The sequence below is a fragment of the Tachypleus tridentatus genome, chromosome 13, assembly GCF_004210375.1.
Source record: "Tachypleus tridentatus isolate NWPU-2018 chromosome 13, ASM421037v1, whole genome shotgun sequence".
Lineage (NCBI taxonomy): Eukaryota > Metazoa > Arthropoda > Merostomata > Xiphosura > Limulidae > Tachypleus > Tachypleus tridentatus.
In genome coordinates this window covers 103726802-103749944 of record NC_134837.1, presented here as the reverse complement: position 1 = coordinate 103749944, position 23143 = coordinate 103726802, and the positions used below count along the sequence as shown (strand labels likewise).

At 33.4% G+C, this 23143-nt stretch overlaps 1 protein-coding gene across 1 annotated transcript; it reads left to right on the top strand.

Moving 5' to 3' along the window:
- The first annotated feature begins 594 nt into the window (after nucleotides 1-594).
- LOC143240906 (transmembrane protein 272-like) lies at nucleotides 595-23143 on the top strand. Its single transcript, XM_076484153.1, has 4 exons — nucleotides 595-727; nucleotides 1077-1242; nucleotides 17641-17700; nucleotides 22688-23143. The coding sequence occupies exons 1-4, from the start codon at nucleotides 692-694 to the stop codon at nucleotides 23128-23130; spliced, it is 705 nt and encodes a 234-aa protein (XP_076340268.1). The 5' UTR covers nucleotides 595-691; the 3' UTR covers nucleotides 23131-23143.

The following is a 23143-nucleotide window of genomic DNA, read 5'->3' as shown; positions in this document are numbered from 1 at the left end:
TGTAATTTTATGTTTAGTTTTGTGTTTATCATCGCTAGAGTTTGTTTTTAACGTTGTTCAACTTTCAGTTGTTGTACTATGGTTATCCGGCTACATTACATGATTTTGTGTTAAAGTCCGATATTTCTGGTACTGTGTTCAATTTCAGCTTGTATTTCATTCTATACCAGTGTAACTTTATCTTTCCTGGTTTTACCATCAACATCTATTGTATCGTTCCTTGTATCGTTTGCAAATAAAATATGTTATTTTGTTGTCCTGTTTGAGTCTTGTCCATTCTATTTGTCCTACAGAGGCACAGGGGTATATCTGCGGGCTTACAACGCTAGAAATATGTTTTCACTACCCTTGGTGGGCAGAGCACAGATAGTCCATTTTGTAGCTTTGTATCAAACTATAAACAAATAAAAAATCCATTCTCTTTTGCAATGATCTAAAATTATGAACTTCCACATTTAATTTTCCTTGACCTTTTGTTCATCCTGATTGTTGGTTTTAACTATATATATGTTATCAGTTACATAGATATTACTACACTAGTCATATTTTGTAATTCCATAAACTGCTGGTACACATGCTCACATCAAGGTCTTCTCTGGCCTATGGAATCTTTTTCGATTTCTCGATATCGTTTTACACTTCTAAACTTTGTATCCATTTCTTATATTTCACTTTCTTTGACGAAGTCGTCATGTTGAGAAAAAAGAAGTATTTACGCTGTAATCAGGTAAGAATTAATTTATTAATTAATTAGGTTCATTTACCTTTAATACCTAACTATGAATTTGTCCAGATACCACAAGCGATTGTAAGGTGTTGTTAAAAAAAGGGTGAATGTATTTTTTCATGCTTTGTAAATAAGATAATACTTTAGTCAGTAGAGTAAAACACAATTAATACGAATATATTCTCTATTACATACACAGTTTTTGCGTATGCAATAAATCCACTAGTTTGTTTAGATAAATACTTCTAAGCGGTCTGTAGCTTTCAATTCTTTTAACCTGATTGTTAGACATTCAAATAAGAAAACTACCATTTTCCAATCTTTTTATTTAGTTGTGTCGTTCTCACAGATTTCAGTTGGTGACAGGAGACACCTGTATTTAAAATCACCAAAGAAAGATTCCCTGAAGTACAGTTTCTACGGATCTTTGAGTTACCAGCTCCACCAGGCCAACCAAGAAGCTACCGGATTAGTCGATTTTACATTCAGAGCTTTAGGAATCATTGGTTCGATGGGTGAGTTTAGCTTTTAGATAGATATTTCTTTGTGTTCAAAATATCAATTATTTTATGACATTTATGAATTTTTATTTCTAAACTGTAAAAAAATTACACATAACCAAAAAAGGTAGATATTTCACAAAAATGTGTAGAAATATAATATTTTGTTATTGTTTCAGTAATATTCATTATCAAGAAACCAGTAGTTAATTATATACAAAGTTTGAGTACATTATTAAAATGAATTTGGAATCTCACCATATCGTTACAGTCAATGTCGCCACGGTAAGTCACTCTCTGCCTGAATGTCGTCGTTACAAGGATCCTGCAGAGCAGTTTCTATTACAAAAAGCTCCGACTTTAGGCAGTTGTATCCAAAACTTACTCTTTCCCCGGGCCCAGCATGGCCAAGTGTGTTAAGGCGTTCGACTCGTAATCCGAGGGTCGCGGGTTCGAATCCCGGCCGCACCAAACATGCTCGTCCTTTCAGCCGTGGGAGCGTAATAATGTGACGGTCAATCCAACTATTCGTTGGTAAAAGACTAGCTCAAGAGTTAGCGGTGGGTGGTGATGACTAGCTTCCTTCCCTCTAGTCTTACACTGCTAAATTAGGGACGGCTAGCACAGATAGCCCTCGAGTAGCTTTGCGCGAAATTCAAAACAAACAAACAAAACAAACACTCTTCCCCCTCCTCTCGCTTGTTTTCTATAATACATCTAATTTGCAAGAACGACAGATTCTTGGAACCCTTTTCAAAAGAAATCAGCGGGTATCCAGTGACTTCACTAGTATATCTCTCGTATAGAATATCATGAATATATGTTACATCCTTCAGCTGCCTGAGGTAATTAAACCCATTGCATTCACTAACTGCTTGAGGTATCCAATGGTTGAACCAGAGATACAACTCGAAGCCTAATCTTGGTGAATACCAATCCTAATGGTCTCGCTTACAAACGGAGATCCTTCTTTTTTATTTTGAGTACTGCAGACTGTAATACGAATACAGCACTTGCTACTGATCTTTGTGCTCTTGTATTCTTACCTGTTACAAGTAAACTTGCTTTCCAAGGCCCGTGTACGAATTATTGCAGGTCTGTTTATAGACGATACTGGTTCCCAAGTTGTTCTATACTCCTTTGTTCTCCAGTCTCATTAATTACAAGACATATTCCAGTCTTGAGAAGTTAAAAACTATGATCTGAATATACTGTTACAGCCTGAGTGTACGTAGCTGTTTTGCATTGGAACATAATGTTACATATTCTTCCCGTAGTTGTCAACTTTCAGTGGTATCGCACTATTTAAGGTAAACCTAAGGATGTTAAAATCTAATTTCGATGCATGCCGCTCAAGCACAACTTCATGTTGGCCGTCACTGACATGAGACTAGCTGATTTGAACATTCAACATGGTTTTAAAATAACGCGCTCAACCATTTGTATATGTTCTCGCATACGATTATGTCTTTAGAAATATAACTAATAGACAACATAAGTACGGCAATATCTGTTTCCAAATATAATAGTCTCGACAAATAGTTATTCACCGTATCTTAATACCAAACTTATGATTTTCGTTCACTTCATTGATCAACATAAGCCCTGAGGCTATAACAGTTTTATAATTATGTAAGAGTAATCAAAATTATTCAGTTCAGTATAAAAACTTTAAAAACACTCATAACGTAGTGAATCGGAACATTGTTCTGTGTATTGTTTATAGATCAGTGAAATGAAAGTCATATTACTAGGAGCAACAATATTCATAATAGTGCAAAACCTTTGATATTTAAAACCATATTAATAAAGATCCATAAATCTTACAATAAACAAACTCTCAGGGCACCATTGTATATGTATTGTTTGTTGATTTGTCTGGCATTTCTAATCTTGCCCAGATCTTTACTACAAAATGTTTCAATATATCTAAACTCATCTGGATTTTATGTTTCTTTTTTATCTATCAAAATAAATAAATAAATGGACTATCAATCTATGTGTATTGATCTATAAATACACGCATAAATAACCATTATCGATTATCTAATCCAAATACATTATTTGCTCACTGTTAGTGTTAATTTAGATACACAATATTTCTTTAACGTTAAAATCTGTGTAACTGGCAGTTGACGCACCAACGATCGTCGTAACTTGTTTAAATAGAAATTATTAATCGATTTGAAAGCTGTAACTTGTAAAACAAGACCAATTACGGAGAATTAATGCCCTCACCCCACCGATTCTGTTCGAGATTACGCGCGTTTATATTGGGTAATGCCAAATTTCACCTCCAAACCAACAGAAAATTAATTTTCAGATCCAGAACGATCAATGATCCGGATTATTTCTTTTATATTGCTCATGAAATTTGGTGCAAATCCGATCACACTTTACAGATTTGTTGATCCAAAACCGCGAAAATGCCATATCTTCCCAGCTCCTGGCCAAATTTGGAAAACACTGTCGCATATTGGCTTCCCATCTCGTGTAAAATTTTCATACACGTGGACTTGATTGCAATATTTTCTCGCTCTCAGGGGTCAAGAGTAACAATACTTAACGCCAGTGAGTAAACTCATTGAAACTGACCATATTCTGCACTCTTCTTCCTTAACGGACTAACTCAAGAATAGAGTGTTTAGAAATGTAAGAGGCTTAATGCCGATGTATTATGACACGTTTGATGTAATCGGCTTATAGAAAGCATACATACCATAACAACTGTTGGAGTGTCAAATGGCTTACATAGTGCTTATATCAGAACTGTGTTTATTGTATGGCAAACTACCTGAAGAGTTCTGAACTAAGTTAAACACTTCATCAGCAACAGATATTCCAAATGTTGTGTGGTTGGAATACTGTTATTACACACTTATTTAATTCTTAGAAATCCATAAGACTAAATTAAGAACGTAGAGTTTAAAAACGTAATAGACCTATAACTAATGTCTTATAATAAGTATAATTCTACTACTTATAACAAAAAGTATAACATTTCGCACTTATTACAACATACTAAACTGAGTAACAATGAACAAGTTATGTTTTTTTTACAAACTTAGTTTTATAATAAAAATTATATAATCATTAAACAGCTTCACTGCATATAATATTGAATAATAAATTATATGCAACACCATAATATTACACACACGTAACTAAATTAATTGTTGCTACTGTATGGTGAGTTATAAGGACTCAAACACACTCTGAGAAATGATTATTTACTTATGGCTTAATTTATTTCTTTATTTGTTCATAATTATTACGAACAAATAACTGATTTTTAAATACCAGACACAAAAAGAAATATTCTTAGCTTTCACCCCTCAATCTTTTTCTCTATACTATATTAGATTAATCAAATCAATCAAACATTTTTATGGCTGTTAACTTAACAATAACGTTTTACCTAAGTTTTGTTATTAAGTACAAAGCTACAAAACGCGATATCGTTGTTCTGCTTAACACGGGTACCGACAGCCGGTTTATAGCAGTAAAAGTCTGCGGAAATACCAATGTGCCGCTGTGGAGCTTTTGACGTAAGTGTGTGTGTGTGTTTTCTTATAGCAAAGCCACATCGGACTATCTGCTGTGTCCACCGAGGGATATCGAACCCCTGATTTTAGCGTTGTAAATCCGTAGACTTACCATTGTCCCTGCGGGGGACTTTTACGTAAGACAAGCTAGATATGAATATATATATATATATATTTAAACGTAAGATAGTGTCTCAAAAATGACTAATAAAAATTATTATAAAAATGGTATTTAGTAATATATATATATAGTCCAGGGTTTTTTGCTAATACGCAGTTAATTGCATATTACGCACCTGTATGTGTAAGCCCAAGTGGATAAAAATTTAAAGATTGGTTTTAATTTCGCGTAGAGCCACACGAGAGCTATCTGCGCTAGCCGTTCATAATATAGGAGTGTAAAACTAGAGAAAAGACAGCTAGTCATCACCACCCACCGCCAACTCTTGGGCTACTCTTTCTCCAACCAATAGTGGGATTGACTGTTACAGTATAACGCCAACCCCCTGCTGAAAGGGCGAGCATGTTTGGTGTGACGGGATTCAAACACGCGACCCCCCGATTACGAGTCGAACGCCTTAACCCACCTGGCCATGTCGAGCCTTTAAATTAATTGTACAACATAATCAACATATATTAAGCATTAACTATATTAGCGTACCATGTCGTCGAGCGATCCATTTCACGTAATTATAAATATCAACATAAAAAACAGTTTGTTTGTGACTGGGCCTACATTTTCGCTTTTATTAAGCTTCAATATTTACCATTCTGTTTAAATATACCTCACGAGATGATTATCTACATTTCTAACACATTTAAATTAAGCGTCGTTTTAAACTCTAGTGGAAAAGACCGTGTTTTTAATACTCTTATTGTAGCTTAAATTTTCAAAGCAGATATCACCATAGTTAAACATAAATGTACGCAATTAAAATCACTTGTTCTGAACAGGACCTTTGTCATACATACGTAATGAAAGATTTGCTGAGGTTACAAACGTAAAGATTGTAGACAGTTGATTATGTTTTAGACAATATTTTCAAACCACATTTAGCTGTTAAGTAGACTTGAAAGATGTCTACTATAATAAAACAAAACGCCCACATTAACCAAGAAACAAAGAGACAGACACTTTGGTGATTAATTATGTGCGCCCTTTGAAAATTAATTGCTGTATACATCAACGAAGGTGATGCTGATAGATGCTAAAACAATCGTTTTTCTAAATCAGAACTGCACTACAGCCACATTATCATTATATCAATTATGTGTGAAATTTTATCATTAATTTATATATATGTTTACCAATATATTTGATAACATATATTTTGTTCCTTTCGTAATATAAATGTTCAGAGATAGGTTTATGTTAATCTTAATTTGATCATTGACTATCAAACAGTAAATCAGTAACAAAGAAGTTGAATTATTCAGTGATACTAATAACTGTACATATGTACTTATTACTAATCATCCAATGAATAAAGAGGGTAAAGGTCACATGTCCCTTGTTCAATCACACTGGATCCATAATATTTTACTTACACTAAGTTATTATTATTAGTATTTAAATAAAGCTAGTGTACTTTTGCATGCTTAGGTTTTGGAACCTACAAACTTCAAGTGTTTGGGGTATGTACTACATTTTCTCAAATTAATAATATTGTGTGGGCATCTTGAATTCAATAACTTTGAGAAAGGTATTAAATGCTGCCTTTACGGAAGTTTACTTTATTATATACTGAACTATTATCGTTCGGGCCTGGCATGGCCAAGCGCGTAAGGCGTGCGACTCGTAATTCGCGGGTTCGCGCCCGCGTCGCGCTAAACATGCTTGCCCTCCCAGCCGTGGGGGTGTATAATGTGACGGTCAATCCAACTATTCGTTGGTAAAAGAGTAGCCCAAGAGTTGGCGGTGGGTGGTGATGACTAGCTGCCTTCCCTCTAGTCTTATACTGCTAAATTAGGGACGGCTAGCATAGATAGCCCTCAAGTAGCTTTGTGCGAAATTCCAAACCAAATTACAAATTTATCAATTACAAATCATGTTTACACATATAACAATTTATTCTTGATATGATGGAAGATTGTGGATAATTATCCTACAAATAATTTTTTTTTTTTATGTTACTGTATTGTATTATCACTAGTTAGTATGATATTATTTTAAGGTATGCAATGTTTAAATATATAATCTAAACGTTAGCGTAAGCGTCAAAAACAGCCTTTGTCAGGGCCTCGTAGATTAAATTGCAAGATAAACTACCATAAAGATAATAATGTGAATATAACATGAAGAAAACACTATTCATAAAATTAAACTATAAACATTTGATATAACATAAAACATTTTATTTATCATTGGATATATATGGAAATTACAAGTTAGAAAATTGACCGTGATGATGCTATATAGTGTAGTTGAGACCAAAACAAAGGTTATTATGTCGATGTTAAAGTAAAGTCACATTAGGCTATTTGCTGTGCATACTGCGGAGAATCGAATCCTGGATTTTAAAGTTGTAAATCTGTATGATGTGCACGTTTGTGTACAAAGATTGAGAGATTAAAAAGCAGTCGAACAACTAATCCAACTATAATTGTATTGATCAACATGTTTTTTTACGTAAAACTGATAATATCGTTCTTATAAAATAGTATTATAAAATCAAATCACAGTCCTGAAATAAATCAATATTATTGTCAAAATAACGTGATTTCATATTACACACTTTATGACGTAAACAACCCGTTATATTATTACACCCTCTAAAGGACCCAGTATGAAACATCAAACGTGGTGGCACTATGTGGAATTATTATCCTCTGGTAGACATATACATAGCTGTTATTCCTCTAACGGGCCTAACAGAAACTTCTTTTACAACCTTATAGCATCAAAAGGCACATGATCCGTCCTTTAAGAGCACTTTTCTGCGTGAAGACATTCTTCGTAGACAGATTAAGTATATAAAAGATAACGATTTACTAAAATAGAAACTTATACTGGACCAGGAAAGTGGGGTCTTATTAAACGTATTATAAGTCTTGTTGTAGTTTAGTATCACCCAAATATTCCCGAAATTTTTGTAATGCTTCATGCTTTAGTAACAATATAGTCGCGTGAAATCACCTAACAAAAACATACCGACATTTTAGTTTCCATGGTAACCTGTCACAAGATTACGCTTTTTTTATATGTTGTGGAATAAAATCGACTGTGATCAAGTTACGAATAATGAAGTCGCTAGTGTTAGAGAAAACATGATTTCTGAGCCGATTTTTTTCCTTCACACTTTGTACACTAACTTGATCTCAGCTGGTATGACATCTGAAATATTTTTAATCCTATCCATTTTATGTCCATCCAGCCAAAGCAATGAAGTAATGATCTAGATTTTTGTTTACACGGGACATAACCTACAATTGTATCTGTGTTTTAAACAAGGGAGTTACCATGGTAGCTTCTTCAAGAAGAAAATTTGACACATTCGTCAGTTGTACAAAAAAGCTGTTGTTGTTGTTGTTTTGAATTAAGCACAAAGCTACATAATGGGCTATCTGTGCTCTGCCCACCACGGGTATCGAAACGCGGTTTTTAGCGTTGTAAGTCCGCAGACATACCGCTGAGCCACTGGGGGACCTACAAATAAGCCTTGATCTCGAAATGCTCCAATGTATAACCATGTTTTATCGTCATTTCTTTCTTTACAGGATGATATTCAACTATTACGATAAAAAGACATCAGTAAGAAAGGGGGACGGGCGAATTATTAATAGATAAATAACTGTCTTTCCTAATAGTATTACTGCTATAATACGCTGCGTTTCTGATATGGGTAATGAACTAGACGTTAAAAATGGCATAAAACTATTGTAACGTACTTTACTAAGCCCTTTGGCAAAACTAATGAAAGGATGAAACAGATGCATTGTACTTAACTGTGACTATGACATTCAGTTGGCCAGATCATTAATACTACTGACATACGTTTATTGGTTGTTATCTCATGTAGTTGATTTACAGGGTTAAAAAATATTTTAAAAAAAACATGAAAATATCTTATACATCAATATTTGTGAGTTAAAATGCCTAATTCAAGCATAGTACACAATGCTTAACATTATTGTAAATCTAAAACCTTGTATTTCTAAGGCATAGGTTTCATTCGTTTAATTTTTTAATGGTGTTAACTACTCACAAATATTTATCAGTTGTACATAGACAAACTTTGGTTTATGTTATTCACAACAGCAACTGTACACTATCTGATGATATAAAGTAAACCTGGTGAACCATTGTGAATAAAATAAAAAAAGTTTTACTACGTACAACCGATAAAAACTTGTGTGATTTTTTAAAACATGGTTCTTTCTAACATATAATAACTGTTGACTACAGTGGTACATTATTTTAGGTCCGGCATGGCCAGGTGGGCTAAAGTGTTCGACTTGTAATCTGAGGATTGCGGGTTCGAATCTCCGTCGCACCAAACATGCTCGCCCTTTCAGCCGTGGGGGTGTTATAATCGCGGTTAATCCCACTATTCGTTGGTAAAACAGTAGCTCAAGATTTGGCGGTGGGTGATGATGACTAGCTGCCTTCCATCTTGTCTTACACTGGAAAATTAGGAGTGGCTAATGCAAATTGCCCTCGCGTAGCTTTGCGCGAAATTCAAAACAAACTAAACTTTTACCAACTAATAGTGGAATTGATCGTAATATTATAATGATCCCATGGCTGAAAGAGCGAACATTTTTACTGTGACGGGGATTCGAACCTGTGAAACTCAGATTAGGAGTCGAGTGCCTTAAACACCTGGCCATGCCGGGCTGTTAATAGAATTTGAGTTTGTGTATGAAAATATCGTACAACAAGAATATATATTTTCTAATTTACATTTGTTAAACGAGAGTTACTGTTCAGAAATATTAAATATTACAAAAAAAAATTATTTTGAGAACCATCTCAGCATATCAGTAATTTTAATTTTACGTGTATTTCAACGATGAGTGGGCCTCAAAAAATGTTTTTATCCTAGAATATTTAGGAGCTATAGGTCTTGTAAATACACTTTGTGTTCAATAACATTCATGAAATAGGAAGTTAACTTACTCATAAATACTAATATCACATTAAATTCTGATGAAATAAGCAGACCACAGATAGCTTATTGTGTTGCTTTGTACTTAACTACAAGCAGTTTATTAAACAAACAGTTTATTAATTTACTGGCAATAACTAAAAAACTTCTACTGTAGGCTAAAAGTATATTAAATTTTAAAACATGGTAAATAAAAATATAACTATGGCAAAAAATTATCAAGAAACGCTGAGCCTTGAGATACCTTAAACTAAACAGTAAATGTTACAACTTATTCAATATGTTAAGCAGGCATGGTTGAACCTAAGTGATGAACGACTGCCCACACTAACAAAACACGTCGTATCCATAGACTTGCTTTTATTACGACAATTTTATCAACAAGTCATCAGAAGTCCTTCTGGTTTTGCTCTTATGTTTACAAACGACATAGCACGAATTCCTGTTTGAATTTTTGTGGAAGGACTGGCATGTTGATTTCTACGTATGATTTGGTGCTTTATCTTGATTGGTTCATGTTTTATTAACATAATGCCCATAAAAAAGAAGAAAGTACTTTTTTTGGTAATATGTAGAATATATTCTGGAATTTTCTGCCATCTCTCCTGGTGTTTAACTTACCATTGTAACTTTGACCTGCAACCTTCATAAATCTCTTGAAGTAAACTCGTGACGTGTTTGTGTAGGAAAGCATATCATGCTGATACAGCAGTAACTTAATAAAAACTATTTGTCATCACAAAGTAACTGTACTTACTAATTACTATTTATTAACACATGACTATCAGACATTACCTGTAACATTTTGATATTTTGTTTGTAGCTTAGCACGAAGTTACACAATAACTATTTGTGCTCTGCCCACCATGAGTATCGAAATCCGATTTTTAGCGTTGTAAGTCCATAGACGTTCCACTGTGCCATTGAAGGGGATAACATTTTGAAATGTACCTCTGGGAGAACAATAATAATTCGCTTGGAATCTGTTTAAATCTTTTATATCATCATTTGTTTTGTCCCATATTGCAAAACATTTCATCTGTCACATGCCAAATATCACTCACACAACTTTCTACAGGTAATATTTCCTTCCATTATGCACTTTGTAACACTCTCTTTTGCTACTTTTGAAGACAAATCTAAATTTAAGTAAATTATTCTGTTTAAGTTTCCAAAAGAAGTTTGTATTTTGATCACAATGGGATGTTGGAATCACACCTGCCCTTGGTGAAACACTAAGAAGTCGTACCTAATATTTTGCATAATCATGAAACGGGAAGTGTAGTGCCAGAAAGTCTTGTAAAATAAGGTATACGTTTTAGGTGCCTTCTGCACTTTCAAATAATCATACTTCAACTTAATTCCAACAAAAGGATCATTGCTTTTAGCCTCTGCAATAACAGGCTGCAAAGATAGCCAGAAAAGAAGGTGGTTGAATATAACAATTGCTGTGAAAGATAGTGAATTATACGAGTAGTAAAAAGATAAATAATAATAACAATAAATTAAAATTCAGGCTTAAATATGTATACTGGGAATTTCTTAACGAATCTTTAGAAAACAAAACTCGAAATATGTAATTTATAACAGCAGAAAATGAAATTAATTAAATTGTATCTTACTCGGATAAAAAATAGCGTTAATAATAGTTTTAAAAATTCAAGTGAAAGATAACATATTAGTTATTTCCAAAATATTTATCTGTTTGTTGTTAAGAGCAAAGCTACTCAATAGGCTATCTGTGTCCTGCTCACCGCGGTTATTGAAACCTGATTTTTAACGTTATAAACCCTCAGGCTTGTCGCTGAGTGCTTCCAAAAGAAAGATGAATTCAAAAATTAATTAAATAAAAATAACATTGAAAGACCGAACTTCAGGTGTAATAATTTAGTTATAAGAGCTGACATTCATAAATCAAATGTCTCCAAAACTGCATCTATAACATTAATAAAACTACTGACAATGTAACTGATAAAAATCTAAATAGCTTCTTCCACGTTAACATTAACGGCTTTCACGTTTTTGTATTGTTTGTTTTTTGTTGTTGTTTTTTTGTATTTCGCACAAAGCTACTCGAGAGCTATATGAGCTAGCCGTCCCTAATTTAGCAGTGTAAGACTAGAGGGAAGACAGCTAGTCATCACCACCCACCGCCAACTCTTGGGCTACTCTTTTACCAACGAATAGTTGGATTTACCGTCACGTTATAACGCCCCCATGGCTGAAAGGGCGAGCATGTTTGTCGCGAAGGGGATGCAAACCCGCGACCCTCAGATTACGAGTCGCACGCCTTAACACGCTTGGCCATGCCGGGCCTTCACGTTTTTGTAATTCAAAATTAAAATGTCTTACAAAATTAATATATATATATATTATTTTAAAATTTTCCTCAGACGCATTTTCTTTAAAATTTATAAACCTTTTCTTTCTATTTTGAATATTTTTTTACCTGATTATTGGAACAATGATCCTCATCATCAAGATTTTAAAATCTAGTTAAGCTAACAGTCTACCTTAAAATTACAAAATAAACGTCTACTATTATTGGAATAATTATTAACAGTAACTTTTGTTTGGTTTAGAATTTTCACGCAAAGCTTCGCAAAGACTATTTTTACACGATCGTCCTTAATTTTTATTTGATAAATCATGGTTACCTAAGGCAATGCACCGCACTCCAACAGCCACCAAACCTCGTTTTTTATTCATGCGATAGTGGAAACCTAATTGAGAACCATACAGTTCATAGTTCAAACACGATACCCATTTGGCCAAACCCGATTTAATAAAGCATTGAAATATTTAAAATTTAATAGGAAAATAATAAAAAAACCTCTCTTATAGTTGTTCAATGTAATAATATCTAAAATAGCTAGACTTACTAGCCATACTTTTAGACGGAAAAAGTTTGATAATATTCGTCACACAGATTTAACCTGCTATCAAACGTTATTTATCGTTACTACAGTCCAGAAGCAAACTTTCCTCAAGCTGAAATTAAAACATTCTACTTTTCAGCCTTTTTACTAGTACTATCTCATGGTCTCAAACTGTTTATTTGTTTGTAGTTAATTATAAAACTACACAATGGCTATCTGTGCTTTGCCCACCACAGTTATTTTGGTTTATAAAAGTATAAATCCGCAGAAATACCAGTTTTCAACCAGCGAGATAGCCACAAATGAGCACTATCTCTATTGATTTTGCCTGGTATGCTAATAAGACACATATAACATGCATGTACTTAAATTATTTTAAGAATTCAAAACACTCAGTTTGCTTTAATAGACTTCAAATTATAATACAACGTGTAAAAAACTACACTTAGTTTTTGGACAAAACTATAGTATTTAACAAAGAATCACCTTAAATTCAGTACGCTGTTGTCATTAAACTTTTAAACTTGTAGGCTCTCCTCCCTGTTGGCGAAGCGGTAAGTCGAAGCCCTCATAACTCTAAAAACTAGGGATGCAATATACGCAATGAGTTGATTACAGATTGCCTGTTGTGTAACATTGCGCTTACCGACAAATAAATTTAACCCCATAAACTTTGTAAAATAGTAGATATTATTTATAACAGTACGTTAAATTTTGCTTAAATAACTGAGCTAAAAGGTGTTAAACCAGAGAGCACATGTTTAAGAAAGTTATATCTACAAAAAACGGTACAGAAATGAAAGCATGCTTGAACTTTAGAAAGTTTTTATCAGATCTGTTTCCGATTACGCAGTTTTTAGGTCTAATGTTTCATGTACTATAAACAATTTAAAGTAATTAAAAGTTACAAACGAAAAAGGTCCAAAAAGTTAAAAATAACAAACAAAACAAATTTGTTTTCTTTTTTTAAATCTCTTAAACTGTCTGGTGGGAAGGGTATACTTTAGACCCTTCTTTTGAAATCCGCGCAAAGCTACTCAATGGCTATCTGCGCTAACTGTTCCTAATTTAACAGTGTAAGACTAGAGGAAAGGCAGCTAGTCATCACCACCAACCGCCGACTCTTGGGCTACTCTTTTACCAACGAATAGTGGGATTTACGTCATATTTTAACGCCCCCACAGCTGAAAGGGCGAGCATTTTTGGTGGGACGGAGATTCGGCTTTAAACTCGCGACCCTCAGGTTATGAGTAGAACGCCTTAACCTACCTAGCCATGCCGGGCCAAAAAAGGATGTAACACAGCGTGGTTTCGATTTACGGACCTCGAGGTTATTGACGCAGCACGCTCCCGCTGCACCACAAGAAAACAACTAACCCTTTCTGTATATTTAATTTTTTGTTTTAAATCATATAAATTTTTAGCTTATATTTCAATAGTTTAACTTTATAAATTTGTTTTCAGATTTTAAAATTTATCGTGATTTTGTTCAATAAAGAAAGTTTTCAGATTACGTAAGTCTTCTTTGTTCTTTAATAGCACTATCAGATGACTTGAGGGCTTTAAACGGTAAAATGTAGAGTTTGTTTCCTGTAATGGGCGCGGCAAAGATAGCCCATATTGCAACTTTACGCTTAAAGATAGACAAACAAGACATCTAATAACTGTATACAAACTTTGTTGTTTAGTTACTTTTTGTTGTTTGTTTATCCATTTCGGCAACATTCTTAGCATTACATGTTAATATGTTTACCCATTGCATTTACTTTCAAACAAAAGGCAAATCTTATTTTTTTTAATATTTTGGTTGATAATAAATTGTTTACGTTATCTACTGTACCATCTTTATGTTTTTCTTCTTTCTTTCCTTCATTATTTTCATAAGGTGGTAATTCATCTTCATTTATTAACATTACTTCTTGCTGTATATATTACTAGATAATGACTAAAGATGTGCAACATCATCATGGGTTACGTAATTCAACATCTTCACTAACAACAGTGCCTTATGACCCGATATACCATCTTTAATAAAAACAAGTAAAATTCTTCAGTAGCTGTCCCCAAATGTTGCTCGTTTCCAAGTTATTGTATTGGATTACACTGAGCTTTCTTATTCCAAATACAATAAAATGGAAATAAGTACTTATTACCTGAACAAAATCCGAGATTATGCTTTCTGTTATTTAAAAATTTAAAACAAAACACGAAATTTGTTTGATAAGCAAACAAGAAATCTTTATCAAGTTAACACTAAAAACAAATATTTGTATCTTAATGTGTTACAGGTTCGGGGACTATCGATTTATTTAAACTCGAGAGTAGCGATATCAAATTTACGATATTCTATGAAGGTCGTCGTCAGAGCTTGATTTTATAACTATCGTTGGCACTAAATATGAACATGAAAGCTTTTAATTACTTATACTTGTCAAAAAAACATTAGTACTTGAAAATAGTATTGAAAATACCTACGATACTATATAAATGTTGCAGTTAAAAATATAATAGATCTGATACTATTGCTTTGGGGCAAATATACTATTCATAAATTATCATCATGCTTCGTCAGCTTGGAAAAGTATAAAAATTCCATTGAAAATGTGAATTAGTACTCAATATTTCGTATACGTTTCAGTCTAAACCAGAATAAGCACTTGTATCTGATTAGGTAGATGAAAAATAATTTGAAATTTCCATAGATCTTTGTACTACTATATCATGTACTAAATATTCTAAAGTTCATAAAACAAGTCTAGGCAATAGAAATGTTGGGACATATACAACTGGAGATAGATAGCATAGAAAATCAGTTCCTTTCAAAAATGAATATATTTGTTCCTATCATATGAAATTATATTAAAGGTTAAAACTCTTAAAATTCAGTGGAGTTACACGCTTGAACAGACATCACTGACTATCCTGAACACACCAACAGAACGTTGAGTGACTGGATAAAACCAAAAATGAGCACTATATATTTTTATAAGTTTCGTGTCACAAATAGATTCATTCCATGACAAACTTCATGTTGACAAAATGTTGGCAAAGGTGAGTGACAGTCAAAATTCAATTACATTTGGAAGATTTTTGTCTAGAGTGTATAACTCACTAATAAAGCCCTAATTTTTCGTTGCGTAAAATATAATGTATGAACATATGTTATCAAAATTAAAAAATAGGTTACACAATCACCAAGTTTTTTATATTTTTATATTAAGACGATGACGCTTCGGATATCGCTTGTTTTTTTTTAATTTTGCACGGGAATTTCACGTTCAATGTTTTTTCAAAGTCTACAAATATGCCTTTACTGTAAGCTGTATGACCTGACGAAGAGCACTAACTCGAAACGTCATTCATCCTCTTAAAATAAAAGCCACCCCCCCCCAGTAGCACATCGGAATGTCGGCGTACCTACAACGCTAGAAATCGGGTTTTGATACCCGTGGTAGGCAGAGCACAGATAGCCCATTTTGTAGCTTTGTGTTTAATGTCAAATAAACAATCTTGGGCCCGCCATGGGTAGGTGGTTAAGACGCCCAATTCGTCATCTGAGAGTCACGGGCTCGAATCCCCATCGCGGCAAACATGCTCGCACTTTCAGCCATGGGTGCGTTATAAAGTGACGTTCAATCACACTATTCGTTCCTAAAAGAGTAGCCCAAGATTTGGCGGTGAGTGGTGATGACTAGCTACCTTCCCTTTAGTCTTACACTACTAAATTAGGGACGGCTAGCGCAGATAGCCCTCTTTTGTGTAGCTTGGCGCGAAAGTAAAAAAACACAAAAACAAACAAACTTAAGATGAAAAACCTGGCAATTGTTTGATCAATTCTTTAATCTCGATATCTTTGTTACCTGTGCGGTTAACTATTTATTTCTTTTTATAGAGCATGTATTATCGTCCAATTTAAGCCAAAGGGCAACACAAATTTTAAATGTTTTTTATAGTGATTTTTGTTAAAAATATATATCCTGATACATTGAAGTCCAAGAGATAAGATGTTTAACGTAAAACGCAGTTTCGGCACAGTTAAGTGAAAAATAAATTGAACACAAACAGTAAAGGAAAAACAAATATATGAGCAAACAAGTAAATTTTTTATTCAGAAAACTAAGTCCTTGTTATAACAAAGCTAGTCAGCTTTTTTTTTTAGTTTGCATTCAAACTGACTGCTGGGATGAAGAATGATTTAGAACACAACTACTCAAGAAAGGACAGTAAGAAAACATTTATACTGCACTTTTAAGACAGAAGAAATGTCCCTGTGTGTAATAACGTATAATCCATGGGTGAACTACTTTAACCCTATTCCAAGGGATATGTTTAAGGGAGATAACCTAAAATCCTATCAAATTAGTACAGGCAACAATGTCACTCTCTCAGATGGGCTTATCCTACCTCAAAGAGTAGATACAGACATAGAGTCAAACTGGTATAAGCCTTTATGGAATAGCCGTTTTGCTATTAAAAAGCCTTTTGCTTCGTTAAAGGATTAGTATATTTAAGCAACATTTGAACGTCCTGTTAACAAGGATGCCATTACCTACCAGCAGAACTTTTGTAAAGTGTTCAGAATAGTCATCTCAATATATCTTACAACGGATGTTATCTCTAAGTTAGTTATAGAATGGCGAAATTAAAAGTTACTTCGACTGTGAGAAGTATATGAAATTTTACTTCATGGAAAGATAATTATAATTATTATGTGTTAAGAAGTAAATGTTTCAGATGTTCTCAAATAGAAGCTAAAGTGTTTTTAGCAGTAAAACGTACACTTTCCACAAAAACACTTGGTATATGATAATTATTGACGTAAAGACTTAAAAGATCATGTTTTATTTATTGAATTTCACAAGACAATTTCAATGTTTCTAGTTCTTCGTACTACGTTTCTGGTGTGTTTATCTGTGCTTCCTGCATCGATGATGATAATAGGTGAGAAAGTTTATTTACGTCTTTTAATTTTAATTATATAAAATACGTAATTCGTCGTTTGATATCTCTAAGAAATATTTCTTTATAAATTGATCCAGTCAAATGAAGTAAAATATAATGTACGTAGATTAAAATAATATAGACATAAAGACTTCTGTTTCGTTTGTTGTTGTTGTTTTTTTTTAATTTTGCGCAAAGTTACAACCTTGCTACCCGTTCCTAATTTAGCAGTGTAAGACTAGAAGGAAGGTAGCTGGTCATTACCACCCACCGCCAACTCTGAGGCTACTCTTTTACCATCGAAGAGTGAGATTGAAGGCAAATTTTAACACTTCCATGGCTAAAAGAGCGAGCATGTTTAGAGTGACGGGGGATTAGAACCAGCGACTCTCAGGTAATGAGTTGAGCACCCTAACCACCTAACAATGCTTGATTTTTCGGTCAAAGATAATAACGTAAACAAACAATATTCAATTTCTGATTGGAGAAATTAAACTCTTATTAATATCTGACAAGATATAATGTATTTGACGTGGCAAAACAACTCTTTAGTCTGCCAATTTACATGTAAACTGTCTTTCATTTTTTACCAAATTTCTAAACTTTAACTAAACTCTTAAAATGAAATACAAGTAAGAGTTAAATGAACAGCAAGTTTTAAACACAATTTGAACAATAATAAATATGCAGATCCCAATTCTTTGTTTTCCAGTGGCATAGAGATAAATCTTTGGACTTATGCTGCTGAAAACTGGATTTTGATACTCGTGTGGGTAGAGCACAGATAGTCCTTTGTACAGCCTTGTGCATTATAATAAACAAATCCAACACTTTATTTTCTAAAATTATTTAAGTATACATCAGTAAAACTTGAAACCAATATAATATATCACAATATTATTGTTTTGAATAAAACTAGAAAATTTAGAATTAGCATACATAAAAAAGTACGTACACTTGGATCTACAAATATTTTAATGTTTTACTTGAATCTTGATCTCATTCTGTTTTATAGCCAACTCCATCTACAAAATGAAAGTTTATTGTTATTCATATCTAGTTTGTTTGTTTTTGAATTTTTCGCAAAGCTACACCAGGGCTATCTGCGCTAACCGTCCCTCATTTAGCAGTGTAGGACTAGGGGAAGGCAGCTTGTCATCACACCAACGACCGCCAACTCTTGGGCTACTCTTTTTACAAACGAATAGTGGAATTAACCGTCACATTATAATACCCCCATGGCTGAAAGGGCTAGCATGTTTAGTGCGACAGGGATTCGAACCCGCGACCCTCGGATTACGAGTCGACCGCCTTAATCCACCTGGCCATGCCGGGCCTCGTTTGTAGTTAATTCACTTTTAAATAAAAAAAGCAAAGATATTCAAAATAATATATACTGTTCATTTTCAGAATCCAAAAAAGGTAAATAAAAAGTAAACACTAACCAAGTTTGTTAAATTTTCGTTTTGATCTTATTGAACTTTTCGTTCACACGTAAGAATATCAAAGTCTTGTTTTGTGTAAGAATAATGAAGGTTTAAGACTGAATCTAAGATGCTATTTCCTTATATCACAGATCATTTTACAAAAAAGTGTAAGTTCTTGTTTTAGTATTAGAGTTATAAAAAGGGTTATTGATATAAAACATTTCGCCAGTAATTTCGTGAGACCGTGTTTTTAAACAATATCTCCTAATTTACAGGATGTGCAGTAAGTCTATTCATAAGAGAAGGCGAAATCAGTAGTCTCTGAATGAAGTTTTATAAACATCTTTCGATTGCCTTCGAGAAAAAAATCACAATACGATCCAAGATAATCATCTTTACTCTTGTATACTTTAGGTTATTAAATTGAATTTATATTAAAACTGGTGCAGTGAGTTGATATAAATAAAATACAGATCGAGATAACCTATATTTTTTTATTTAAGCAGCGTTAGTCACTTGTATACTTAAGGACAAAAATCCTCTGTTTATAATGTTCAAAGGATAATGTGCCTTTTGAATAATACATTTTTAATTAACTCTCTATTGTACAATGTACCGTACAGGTAAAAAAAAATATCTAAAATGTTGCTTATTGCACATACTAATGTTTCAGTTGTGTAGTAAAATGCTCTTACTTCCAAATCATGAAAATATTTTTTTGTTCAACAATTAAACAATGTTACTTCTAGATAAGGTATTTATAATTTACCAAAACATACTTCACAACATTTATTATGTAATATAGACCTGTTCAAGTAAGAAATTGAGAGAAAACATTTTTTCTGACATATTTTCATAATGAGTGCCATAGGACTTCCTTTATAAACTTCAAAAGTATAATACAAGAAAACAAAGTATTTGTACTAAATACACAGGAATATTTAATTTACTAAGAGGATGATTGTATTAAAATGAAATATATCTACGATAGTTTACCGATTTGTAGAAAACATGTTTGTATATTTCTGCTTTCAGCTACTTTAACGAAAACATTTAAATAACAAAAAAGAAAAAAAGAAATATTTTTAACACCTCTTGATAAACAAACTGGTTAATTATTAATCTGGTTTATTTCTTACAAGATCCACTTCAGAATCGTTAAGTACTGTCTCCTTTCTTCTTCTAATAATTCCCGATTTCCTTTAACTTTGAAATGTTTTCAATTAAATTTTATTGTCCTTGACTGCATTCCAAGTCATTTGTAAAGGAAGTTTCTAATGGTATGGCAAACTTTCAAAACGAACCTCATTTTCTTTCCCGGAATCCATCGTTTAAATCTACCGTTCATAATATCACTGGCAAGCAAAATATCAGTGTATGAGAACACTCGAGTTTATAAAAATGGACATTTTTCTTCTTACAACATGTAGCAAAAGTATGGTTATAAATTCATTAAGTAAAAGTTCTAGAAGTTTGTTCTCCAAATGTTACATCAAAACATGTTATTACAGCGTAATTTACTCAAATGGTAAATCAGTTGGTCTTTTGATTATTCATAAACAACCGTTTTCATCCCTCTACAAACAAGAAGATTTTTCTTTCAGGGCTGGAGGTGGGAAGAGCGCCTACTGGAGCTGACGCTCTACTGCAATCTTATCTGTTTGCTTCACGAATGAGCACAATAAATCAAAGATCTATTACTATGCCGCTTAACGCATCTTTGTGGATAACACATTTCTGCTACTCTCAGGAGTATTTAAAATTCTAATGTGACACATGACTGGATACGGCCTTTGCTTTTACACATGCAACAATATCACAAGTAATTAGATTTGCGCGTATGCCAGCGCGTTCGCGTGCAACAGTAAGTATTAAAAACGACTGACAAATATTTTCCAAACAAGTCATATACAACTGACGTAATTAATATTATAGTGGTCTAGGGAAAAATTACAGAGGTGTTTCTCAAAAATCCAACAACCAATGTTACATACAGGAGGTGTTGCAGCCTTTGTTCTCGTGGTCATTTCTGTAACTTGGTGATAAGTTAAGCATTAAATAACAGTTTTCAATACCAAAAGTGAAATTTTAATGCCCGATATTTTAGTAAGTCTACTAAGTATTTGTTTTGTAAAGATCGAAACCATATCCAATTATTTTTTTAATTTATAAGCCTATTTAATATTAAATCCCAAGAAAATTACAACAAAGAATAAAATAAAAGTCACGTTTTAAACGCTTCTATTTAATAGATACTCAGAAGTCTAATGTCTTTTCTTTAACCACCAACTCACAACGCTAAAATCAGGGGTTTGATTCCCCTCGGTGGACTCAGCAGATAGCCCGATGTGACTTTGTTATAAGAAACCACAGGCAAACAAACGCAATTGACCACCAACAGTAATACACTCAGACCCCTAGGGAAATTTTTTAAAAGTGAAAATGATTTTTATTTTGTTATTTTAAAAGTTCTTTTAGTTCAACACATTTGTGTAACTTTAAAACATTGAAATATCCGATAGCCCGTTATTATAAAGTAGCATACATTAAAATACGCTAACATTCTTACCACTTTCTTCCAATAGTTTATTCTTTCTCTTCTTCTAAAAATTACTGATTTACTTTTCAAACTTTGAAACTTCCTTTTCTTTTAGGGAATTATTTGTTCTGTTAAAATGCATGTAAAGCTACTCGAGGGTTATCTGCACTAGCTGTGCTAAATTTTGAAGTGATAGACTACAAAGATCACAACTGGTCAACACCACCAATCGCCACTTCTTTAAGCACTCTTTATCAACTGGTTAATACCACCCACCGTCAACTTTCTCAATACTCTTTGTCGACTGATCAACACCATCCACCACCAACTCTTTAAGCACATTTTATCTATAAATAGTGGGATTGACTGCAACATTATAACGCACACATGTCGATGATGGCGAGGACGCTCGCAGTCATCGACCTAGAGATTGAGTCAACCTTCTTACCACCAGGCTGTATATGTAAAACAGTCTATTGGTAAAGATTTTTTTAATTTGTATCAAAAATTATTCTACATAAAATAAAAACACTTAGCTGTTATTTCAGGTGTGTCGCGTACCTTGGTGTATCAGCTATAGGTTTCCGCACTTGCAAAACTAAGCTCTCGATTTCGATTGCACTAAACAAATAACAATAGTATGTATTTTCTTATAGCAAAGCCACCTCGGGCTATCTGCTGAACCCACCAAATGGAATCGAACCCCTGATTTTAGCGTTGTAAATCCGAAGACATACCGCTGTACTAGGGGGGGTGCAACAAATAAAAACATCAACTAGGTATTGGGCCCTTGATATTTATAATAGTACATTATACAGAATGATGTAAATAAACTTATGTCATTAATCAAATAATTTGAATCGCATTACGAAATATATTTCATTTACATTATAATTTTAACTTTATTTACTTTAGAATAATTAATGGGATAAGGATTGCAAAATATTGTTAAATATATGATTATATTCGTTAAAAAAATTCATGTCTAATTTTTAAAAATATTTTATTCAATTTTTGACAGGAATTCAGTACCTTCAAGACTGCCCCAAACAACCCAACATACCAGTGTATCTTCTAGTAGGTGGCGCTTTTGGACTGATCAAGATAATCTCGACGGGTTGGCGGCAAACAAGAAAGCGAAACTACGAACAGACAACAGAATCTCTAGTTGATGGAAACGAAGAGGAGATTTTGGCGACAACATCCTCAAACATAACTCACTACGCACTAAGCGTTTTTTTACTAGTTTGGTTTATCATGGGAAGCTATTGGGTGCTCGTAATTTATAAACCTCACTATGAACCTCTTCTTCATGATCCAAATAACTGGTGTGCGAAAACCGTCTATTCATTTTCCGTTATTCATTTGTGTGTTTGCTACGGAGTGATGGCGCTCGTGGTCGTTTTACTGTCTTTTACTGTTTTGTGCATACGTTCCTGTGGTGTATACGATCAAAACGTTTGACAGTATAACGCTT